This window comes from Danio rerio, chromosome 4 (assembly GCF_052040795.2).
Source record: "Danio rerio strain M-AB ecotype USA chromosome 4, GRCz13ab, whole genome shotgun sequence".
NCBI lineage: Eukaryota > Metazoa > Chordata > Actinopteri > Cypriniformes > Danionidae > Danio > Danio rerio.
In genome coordinates, this window is record NC_141024.2 from 28719171 (window position 1) to 28730535 (window position 11365).

General features: G+C 34.9%; 2 protein-coding genes and 1 long non-coding RNA gene across 3 annotated transcripts in view; 2 read left to right on the plus strand and 1 right to left on the minus strand.

Annotated features, from left to right (window-relative positions):
* alg12 (ALG12 alpha-1,6-mannosyltransferase) overlaps positions 1-5558 on the plus strand; it is a 23724-nt gene extending 18166 nt beyond the window's left edge. Inside the window, exon 6 of the mRNA XM_087247518.2 lies at positions 5240-5558. Within this exon, the coding sequence (XP_087103644.2) occupies positions 5240-5257 (18 nt within the window). The 3' untranslated portion in view covers positions 5258-5558. The remainder of the gene's footprint in view (positions 1-5239) is intronic.
* The window catches only part of zbed4 (zinc finger, BED-type containing 4), a 17284-nt gene extending 6345 nt beyond the window's left edge, over positions 1-10939 (minus strand). The window contains exon 1 of the mRNA XM_087245501.2: positions 10821-10939. The gene's annotated coding sequence lies outside the window, so the exon portion shown is untranslated. The remainder of the gene's footprint in view (positions 1-10820) is intronic.
* LOC147844744 (uncharacterized) lies at positions 6844-9137 on the plus strand. Its single transcript, XR_015483254.2, has 2 exons — positions 6844-7431; positions 7915-9137. It is a non-coding gene; the product is annotated as an uncharacterized LOC147844744 (long non-coding RNA).
* Positions 10940-11365: the final 426 nt, after the last annotated feature.

The window sequence follows — 11365 nt, forward strand, 5'->3', positions numbered from 1 at the left end:
ATAATAAAATCATTAGGCTGAGTTAACAAATACGGGTGTTTAAACTAAACTCAATACTGGGTCTGGGTGTGCCTAAACAATCAATAATAATTTTTTTTCTCTCACATATTAAGTCTGGGCTACGCAGTGGCGCAGTAGGTAGTGTTGTCGCCTCACAGCAAGAAGGTTGCTGGTTCAAGCCTCAGCTGAGTCAATTGGCGTTTCTGTGTTGAGTTTGCATGTTCTCCCTGCATTCGCATGGGTTTCCTCCGGGTGCCCCGGTTTCCCCCACAGTCCAAAAACATGCGATACAAGTGAATTGGGTAAGCTAAATTGTCTGTAGTGTATGAATGTGAATGAGTGTGTGTGGATGTTTCCCAGAGACGGGTTGCGGCCGGAAGGGCATCCGCTGCATAAAAACGTGCAGGTTAAGTTGGCGGTTCATTCCACTGTGGTAACCCCGGATTAATAAAGGGACTAAGCCAAAAAGAAAATTAATGAAGAAATGAATGAATATTTAGTTTTCCTGCCCTCTTTTAACGACTTGTCTTGAACCATTTTTGAATACATTTAGCCAAATTCTTGTTCTGGCAGGGTCACTTTTAGCTTAGTTTAGCATAATATATTGAATCCAATTTGACCATTAGAATTTTGTTCTAAAAAAGGTCTTGTTAATTGTCCTATTTAATGATAGAGTCATAAAACTGATGGAAAATGAAACATTAGTATTGTGAGACGTATCTGTTTAAATGAGCTTCTGTAAATATAATCTAGACCTACTATTCAGTTTATTAATAGTATATTGTTCGATGAACGTTAAGATATTTTTTTTTATAAGGACTATTATCAAATGTACATCTTTGAATGTAAAAGTTTTTTTTCTTTGGTCGAACCTATCAAATCATACTAAATTTGTTGTGTTATCTGATGCAGCAACAGCTCATCTCTCTTGTCTTTAAGGTTTCAAAGCACCCTCTATAAACAGCCGATTCTCATATACTGTGTAATATCATTCCACTTGGTGCAGCCATGGTACGGCAACAGATTTTCTAGACTTTTGCCAGAATGACAATATAGTTCCTGGCAAAACTGGCTTAGAATAGCAATTCTTTATATTTTTATTGGTCTTATTACACAACGAAACAATAGAAGACTCAAGCTTTTAAAAGGAATCCTTTTTGAATTTTATTTATGAAATGCTAATGGTATTCAGACAATCATACTTAAGACAGATTTTCATTCAAAGTTATGGTGAGTAGTACTGAATTATGTATTTGTTAAATCAAGTTTTAACAAGTGCAAGTTGCCGACACCCGTGAGATATTTGTCATGCTAGTGAAATGTGTTCCAATTCCCTTCATAAGCCAGGTGAGCAAAATAAGTACATTTTCTACCCCACTAAAGGCTTCTTCTCGTTATGTAGTAAATATAAAAAAAGATATACTATTTATTTACTAGTATTTACTAGAGTAATTTTACTATATTATTTTTTCATGCCTCTACAAATGTTTACTGGAATGTTTAACTAAAGATTATTTTGTCTTACGTGTTTCCATGTCACTTCTCATGTGTGTTTGTTTGTGAGATGTAGTTTGCGACAGAGAAAAAGTTGTCTGAGATTGTCTGTAAAGTCATGCAGTGTGTGAAACCCCCTGAATCTTGCCGTATGAACACAGCAGCTACGGAATGCTACGCCAGATAGTCATGCAGTGTGAAAACACCAACTCAGCCTTACCTTAGCTTTAGTTGCTTTACTGAAAGCCATAACTACAAGTAATGCTTACAGTTAATCCCTGAGGTGTTTCTCAAGTTCATGCTGTTAAGCTACCAGTTCTCAGTTCTAATTTAACCTTATACACTTACTATTAAACAAAATATTATTTAAAGCACAACTCTGTCTTATAGATTTTCAGCTTGAAACTATTAAACTTTGATTTGCAGTGATTGTTAAAGAGATAGTTTAAGACTGCAAAGAGAGTCCTTTAAGACTGCAAAACTGCGTCAAATTTGCACTGTATTGCATGTTTTCCAATGCTTCAATTCAAACACATCAGAATCAGTTAATTTCTCATCATGTGATTGTGAATATGATTTAGTTGCTACAACGACTGCGACAATCTCTTATAAAGACCAACTCACCAAGTGAAGTTTAGAATTACTTTGGATGCTTACAAGAATAAGGAAAAAAAAACTACAGATGAGAAAGAACAAAATAAGATTTTAAAAATCTTTTTGTAGCAGATTTAATTAGGCATAATATGTATTTAATATCAATATATTGTGTTGGTCAGTTTTCTACAATTTCTTTTGTGATGGATCGCAATGCCAGCTCAGCATCGGGTTGTCTATTGGCCATCGGCGATGGACGATGGCATCATTTATCGGTCCAACCCTACTACAAACTAAACAAAAAAGAACAAATAACATTTGAGGTGAAGTGACGTGTTAAAACAAATGCCACTATTATTCCGCAGCTAAAAAACACAAACTATTTTGTTAAATAAAAGTAAAACATTCATAGTTTCGAATAGTGTCTAACGACCCCATTCACACGGGGTTTCAGCATCAACGCTTCCCATTCACTTTAAATGGGTGACGTCAGACGTTGCCAAACTGCATTGTGTATCTGTCGGCGCCGCTTCAGAGGCGTTGCTCGCGCCAGAAGTTAGGACTAGCTCAACTTTTTAAGCAGCGATGGAAGCATCAGCCAATCAGATCACTATATGCAAATACACCAGCTAGACAGTGGCCTATTGCTGACTGAATTTCATCTGCTGACGCTGCTATGACGGTCGTGTCCCAACTTTAGACACACCTTCAGTCAAGCGTTGACGCTGAAGCCCCGTGTGAATGGGGCAATATAGTCGGCTGTATTTCCAAAAATAAAAGAATAGGATGTTTTAAACAAATTGTTAATGATAAACAGCATCTGCTTTAAGAACTGAAACCTCTGGCAAGATAATTACCCAACAAGAAGATTAACCCCGGCAACAATGGATCATGGTCATACAGTGGCCATCTTTCTTTCTGAATCAAGTAAAATTATAAACTTTGTTGAAGAATGCATTTATACATATTAACACAACATAATTAGTCTGCTATCTGTTCAGATCGGCATGCGTTTCATATATCTGCTTTTGAACAGTTCAGGTGACCGAATGATTAATGAATCATTAAATGTCAGTAGCCTATGTTGCCATTGACTAATCTGGAAAGATGGAGTGTAAGTGAGTGAATGGACTGTGATCAGATTTAGTATGATGGCAAATCTATGCCAAAAAAGCACAGAGCACAGTCATTTTTACGTGTGAGGTTAACTGAATCACAATAGAACACATAGGCTGCGTCTGAAGTTGCCTACTACTCAGTAGGTACTGCATTTCAATTTGAATTTAATACTTAACCGTTAGAAAAGTATATTCTATACAGTGTGAATGCGGGTCCTCGAATGTACTACATCCACCATTTTGTCATGATCATGTGACCTACCCGCATAAGTTGTTTCGCTTAATTTCCATTCATAAATTCTATTGCAGTGTATCATGAGATAGCGTAGAATCCATCAGATGCGCACTTCAGAATCTAACCATAAGTAGGTCATCCGTGTACTTCTCGCATACCGTTTTTCGAATTCTATGAATTCAGACATACTACTTGGCTTGCATACTGTTTTAAGCACACTATAAAGTATGTCATTTTCAGTTACAGCTGCACAGGAGTGGAATTCTGTCCCTGGCAGCATCAGATATATAACCTTTTTTAAAGGGCCATGAAACCCCCTCGTTTCAGCAGGGTGTTTTCACACCTCTACTTCGGAAAAAGTCAGAAAAGCGGGCGTGTCCAGCTCTGTTTAGGGAGGAGTGTCGGAGGAACTAAAGTAGGATGGTGTGGGAGTGTCTATTTGGGCACGCGCGAGTTTCAGTCAAAATACTCACACGAGAAAGTGATGGTGTATTTTTTACAGTCATTGTGTTTAACCTACATGGACATCTGTAGTTGAATTATTTGCCAGATTATTAAATGTTGGACTTTAACTGCAGTTTGGCTCTTTCATTCAGGGAATTCATTCATGCCCCTCGCGACAAACGCGATATTTGATTCGAGGATCTGCTCTAAGCGTGTATTTTTCATGCAATGTTTGATACCGCACGGCGAATGAGAGAAAAAAAAGCTCCGCAATTCCCGGAAACTTAGATGCACACGGCAGGTAGCGTCAGAAAGCCGCGTGTGTTATTCCGGTCACAAAATGCGGTGCTAACAAGTTTGCACTCAGTGCAATAGTTAACTTAATTCGATACGAACAAACTGAATAAACAAAGAGCACTGGTCGCTCACTTACCAAATCTGTAGAGACAGGACAATCACCAGCAACTAGAGCTGCGTCTTTATGAAGAGAAGACTACAAGCAAATCCGGATTTCAGCGTTTGCAGATGAGAACAGCTCTCAGGTAAACAATAATCCTCCTTGGACACGTAAGTTATTGTTGTCGAGCGTCGCGTACACTGTTAATCCACACGTGAGTCTGAGCTCTCACAGAGAGAAAATGAAAACGAAACTTAATGGCAGCAAACTATAAAAGCAACACTCCACGCTTGTTTTGCCAACACAACGTGGCGTCTCTGGTGTAAACAGTGACACTAATGAATATTAATGAAGTTGCAGAATAGAGCGCGCTGATTGGTTTGAACCAAGTCTTACTCATGCATTAATGCAGCACACTGTAAGACGTAATAAGACTCACTCTGGCACAGACGCCCAGTCTGCACGCTGGAATACACGCTATTATGTCATGACCGTGACGCAGCTTCAAAAATTCGTTTCAAACAGGAAGTACGAATTTGCTTGAAATAACGCAAAAACAACCAATTTACACTTTTTAGTGAAATATAGGTGTCCTAATAGTGTTTTTAGCAGTGTGGGACACATATACGACTGTCAACAGCTCAAAAAATGTGTTTTGGTGTTTCGTGACCCTTTAATATAATCAAAAAACATTTAAAAAATCTGGTTTATAGAGAATCAGACATGTCATCATTCCTATTAGAATGAACCTAGCATGTTTCCATTTGTGCCTACCATCTTAATGATTTGTTGTTTAAAAGTGTTTGAACTATTTTTTTTTTATCTTTATTACAAAATGTTGGTGTTGTAGTTTAATTTCTAAATATTAATTATTTATTAACATCTACATAACCATGTCTATTTTAATACTTTTTTTTATTATTATTTTATCGGGGTTTTCACCTTTATTTTTGATAGGACAGTAGAGAAAATTGACAGGAAAGCATGGGGAGCAGAGAGAGGGAAAGGATCGGCATAGGACTGCGAGGTGGAATCAAACCCGGGTCGCCGCGAGCACCGGAGTGCATGTGTTGACGCACTAACCGCTACACCACTGGCGCCAACAGTACTTTTTAACTGTTTGGTTGATTGTATAATTCTTGTATTGTTTTTTTTAGATTGTTCAGGGACAACAGATGAAAACTAGCCTTTTGGCTAATGCTAATGCATTTGCGAAAATGCTATTTAATGTACACAATGTAAAAAAAAACTAATAAAATAAAATAGATTTGGGATGAAGCCAAAGACTCGAGAAATAGGGAGCCTGTGAGCACCCTGTGCGCATCATATCACCAGTGGGCCCAATACAAGCTCTCACGATTAAGGTTATGTCTCACAGATCACACGTCAGATCATTTCTCTTGCTGAATGAAAAGTATAAATCACATTCACACTGGTTTCTCTCTTTTCTCGTGCAAATACTTTATATTTTTAGATGTGTTCACCGAGCATAGGCAGTAGAGGAGTTGAAAACAGACTTATGAAGTCAAACATTTCATAGTCATCACAGATCATTTATTTATTTAATTTTTAGTATTATTATGGCAATAACAAAAGAGTCACAGTATATAAAAATAAGTCTGTGCAAAAATACTTTTTAAATAATAAGGGTATTATGAATCAAAACCAAATATTATATATATAATAATTAAAATATATAATCATTATAATTCTAACTTTATATATATATATATATATATATATATATATATATATATATATATATATATATATATATATATATATATATATATATATATATATATATATATATATATATATATTTCTGACAATTTGCTTAATTTAGTAGATTTGAGTTATTAATTAATATCGCGATACTATAGTAAACTTCTTGGTATTGTAATACTTCAGCTGGTATAGTATAATGACATGAATTTGTGGTATTGTGACAACCCTAAAGCATGCACACACAAATTTGACCTCTTCCCAACAGGAAAACCTGATTATTCGTTGTTGTGGCTTTGCAATTATAAAATGTCAAATGGGGCAAAAACAGCCATTAACATAATAAAAATTTAGATACATTGCTAGAATGTATTGTTGATGCTTTGAAAAATATCAAAGCATTTCCCAAACTATTTGTTAAAATAAAAATCATCAACAAATATAATTCCACTTGCTGAAATACAAAAAAGGTTGTAGACAAATTAAGCCTCAAAATTACACCAGAGTGGATGAAAACATCCACAACGGAATATACAGGTTAATAAACGATTAAACAGAATCCATGTAAAAAAGATTGTTCAGTTTTTACAAAACAATTTATATGGCTCTTGTTAAAACCTTTAATATAAAAAATAAATAAATAAAAAATCCACGCTGTGTCATCTAAATAATATTTATCCTGCCCTGCTTAACAGTTATAATTTGTTGTTGTTGTTGTTTTTTAATAATAAATGGTAGAAATACTTTTATTGAATCAATTTTTAAAGAAAGATTTTATTACTGTTTTACTGAAATTGTCCAAGTAATGATCCAGAATGACTTCATTCAAATACATGTTTTTTTTTTTTTTTGTCTTTGTTATTGGTATATTTATTTATTATATGCCATTTCTGAGACTATTATCATACTGTAAAAAGCTCTTACCTTTACAACCCTAATGTCCTAATGTTTAGGATCCCAGTTACTAAACCAAGTATAGCAGTCCAAAAATCAAAACACCTTTTTTGGCCCCAACTCCAATGAATCCACACAAACAGATAGCCAGATTGACAATACCAACAGGAGCAAGTGTGCCTGACTTTCGAGGCTACATGGTAAACAACTACACATGACTACATGATAACTAATATATTTTTTCCATTTTAAAAGAAGTTTTTGTAATAAGCATAACCTGAAAGTTCTATTTTAGAAATGGTTTCTAAGCCTATTTCTCATGGCTGAACAACAACATATAAAATGATAATAGTGACTATGACAAACTAAGATATTGATCATCTCAAGTACTAATTATGTAACTTATTAACTAACTTATTCAATGTTAATGCAACCAATGTGATTTTGAATACCATTTTACAAGACATGTATTGCCATAATGAAAACTGCAGCATATAGTTTATCTCAGATCTTGTAAATAAGCATATACAGTTGAAGTCAGAATTATTAGCCCCACTTTTTTCTCTTTTTTAACAGAGCAGGGACATTTTCACAGTATGTCTGATAATATTTTTTCTTCTGGAGAAAGTCTTATTTGCTTTATTTCGGCTAGAATAAAAGTAAAATAAAATAAAAATAAATTAGCCCCTTTAAGCATTTTCTTTTTCTATAGTCTACAGAACAAACCATTGTTATACAATAACTTGCCTAATTACCCTAACCTGCCTAGTTAACCTAGTTAAGCCTTTAAATGTCACATTAAGCAGTAAAGAAGTGTCTTGAAAAATATCTAGTCAAATATTATTTACTGTCACCTTGATAACAATATAATAAATCAGTTATTAGAGATGAGTTATTAAAACTATTATGTTGTGTTAGAAATGTGTTGAAAAAAATCTGCTCTCCATTAAACAGAAATTGGGGGGAAAAATAAACAGGGGGGGCTATGAATTCTGACTTCAACTGTAGTTTAGTTTGAAAATTAATGCTAGAATGACTTCAACAAATATCAGTCCCTTAGCATGTACTTTAAATAATGTGAAGGGAGTTTAATGTATTAATTCGATTCTAAATCTGACCATTTCTTTGGATTGTCGCACAAAGCACTATATTGTGTTTTTTATAATAGATCTCGATTTATGTCACTGCCGTGTCACATCATCTACTATTGGGACACAATGCAGGGATCGTCAATAAGGACTGCCTGATGGCCTGGGGCCAGTGTGCGAGACGTTAAGACAGTAGATAAAATCATTAGCCGCGTTTCCACTATCGCGCCTAAAGCGAGTGAACCAGGGCGATCCAAGGCCAGTCGCGTTTTCACTGTCTTGGGGTGTACACAGCTAGACGATTGTTTTGGAACCTGTCTCGTTTGCCCAGTTAGCGCGTTTTGTTTGGCATATGTGAATCCCGCAATCCTGCAAGTGAATTGGTCTGTCAACGGCTGAATGAGGTTGTCTTGGCTCGATAAAAACAAGCTCTTGAGCGGATAAATTGTAGTGAAAAACAAAACGATCCAACAAACTAATGAATTAGACTATATCACAGTGTATTATGATTGTGTAATAGCCAAATACATGGCTCTAAGAAGAGAGAATTCTGAGTAGGGCGAAATGTCATTCCTACCAGTAAATGTGCGTTTTTGATGTCGAATATATGAAATTGAAAGCATGCTGAAATATTACAGGGAGCTGTTTATTCATTTAGAAACTTAACCAACATTACCATCTGATAACTTTTCCATAATTTAATATTACAATAGTTTGTATTGGGCCTATTGTTTTGTTCATTTCTGCACTGACACCTCGAAAGAACATAGATCTGCTTTATGATCAGACTGCAGTCTTGGTTCATCTGTAATTTCTCTCTATAATTTAAGCCTTTAATGCATAATTCTAGACATTTTTTTAAAAATATAGATTAATTCAATAGATAAAATTTTACAAAACTTGACAACTGAAATGAGGCTATATATGAGAAAGTCTTACCTCTCTGGTTTATATTTGGTGACGATGTCTGTGCGTGTCAAAATTTTAAAAAAGTGCACATTTTCGTCTATATACAAGTTTAGTCAATCAATTTAGTATAATCAAATTTAGTTGCATAACAATTTTATTTTTTTTTTTTTGTTCAGTTGCATTTAAAAAAAATTAAGCTGAATAATAAGTGTATGTATACAATTATGTTTGGCTTTTGACACATTATTTAAAATATGTGGCTAAGAAATAGCTATTAACTTTTTTGGTGGGGCCAGTGAAAATTTTGGCAGGGCAAGTAAAAATCGGACCAGTAGAAAAAATCCTCGGCGTTAAACCCTGCAATGTTACAATGAATTTAACCTGCTTAGCTATTGTTTAGGTTTGTATTATTATATTATTTGTCAATTAAAAGCACCTCATTTGGAATAAAACTGGGTAAACTGGCAGTGGGCAGGTTATAGAAGCCTTAAACAGACATCTGTGCACATAACACATTTTCAAAAAAGAAAAACTGATATTTAGCATTTTTAGTTTGTTGTGTGTTCACTTAGCATGTTTTTAAAATATCTGCAAACATTCTGTTTTATCATTTGGAGGAGTCAAAAACTTACATACAGCACCTTTTGCAGCAGCAAAACTACCTTAAAGGAAGCTAGATTGGGACCAAGTGTGTTCATAAAGTAGAAAAGAGAAATCATGGAAAAAAATAGCAAAAATTGTTGTACTTAACACGAAGCCAGTGAAGACTGGAGAGCAAAGGTTTTAGAAATAATACACACACTTGAGCCTGGATACACACTATTCCCAAAGGAGACCGCACTTTAGCTAATAAGACTGCAGTCCCAGTTTACCATTATCTGCAGTTAAAAAAGGAAACTGTCTTTACATAATTTTAATGATTTATTTAGTTTTATTGATAACCGAGTGTTGTCAATTGAACTATTTTTGATTCACATTTTGAAATGCCTGCACTACATGTTTCCTGCATAAGGCATTTTGCATACATTTGTTCTTCACATCACTGCCTAATTCTGAATTTTATTTATTTTTTATTCGGTTTTATTGAAAAGACACATTCTGTTTAAATATAATATTTTAATTATTTTTATTTGTGTTTTTCTGTACATGCATGTTGTGCTCCAAGTGTGAATATTTAATAATTTTGTTTGATTGACAGACACGTGTAAAATCGTGGCAAAAGATTTTAAAAAAGTTTAATTTGACACATAATATGTAAAGACCAAATGTAATAATTAAAAAAAAATGCTAAAAACGATTACGTTTTCTGACAGTTGTCAAGACATAACGTACGTTGAGGCATATCATAATAATACAAATTAAAGTGGTCATCCGTCAGAAAAAATAAGACTGTGCCATTATATATGCATGTAGTTTTATAGTAATAGTACATACAATTCATATATTTCTACTGAGGAAGTTCCTCGTCGGCTCGAGATCCTAAACACGCTCTCGCGACCCCACGAGATGTAGGCGCTAGCTCAAGCTACCAATGCTAGCGGCTAACACGTTAGCTCGCAGACAAAAACAACAGGAAAACACTTCACGGTTCTCTCCTGCCATATGGTTGTAAATAGCTGGAGTTACTTGATTCTGTTTGTTTAATACTTAACGTTAATATGCAAAACATTTGCTACATAGTTAAAATGCATATATGGAAACATTTAAAGACAAAACGTGAGGATTTGACTTAGTGACAACTCAATGGGGTGGTAACGTTAGGCCACAAAGGACATAGCCAGATGAGGCAGAACCGGATCCTGATAGCACAAAACAGAGAAGCTCGTCGAACTAGCCGGGTCACTGGATCTAAACCAAAAATCGGGCATGCGTGTGTTTAGGACAATTTGAAACACTCGGTTAAAACATTATGCATCGCTTACCTTTATATCCTGAGGTTTACTTATGCGACTTTCGGTTGTGAAATGGTTAAATAAAGCGTATGGTTGATCCAGTGTTGTAATTGAGTTGGTTGCTTTGTCTTCTGTGCCGTAAACAGTGCGCTGTAGTAGCGCCACACGGCGTCAGACGGAAGAAACAGTATTCTATGGCGTCATAGAGGCTTTCGATACGGTGGGTGGGGTTAATAAATAAAAACAACATTCTGTTCCATAGTTAATAATATGACATTATCGTGTAGGACTGTGGAAAATATACACGCATAAAATACAAACTACTTATTTTAAAATTAAAACATATCTAAGTAGCTTGTTCACTAAAAGAATCATACGGGGTTTCTTGACCCAAGGGCCTTTCTCAGGGGCAGTTCGTTTAGGTCGGTTTAAAACACGAAATTTACTGCTGTTAAGGGGGTGTCTTTAAAGGACATCTAATTTAGCAAATTTCAAATAATCGAACATGTATAAAACATGAGATTAGGAAAGAAAATGTTGTTTAAGTTGTCTGGAAACAAAAAAAAATCTATAAA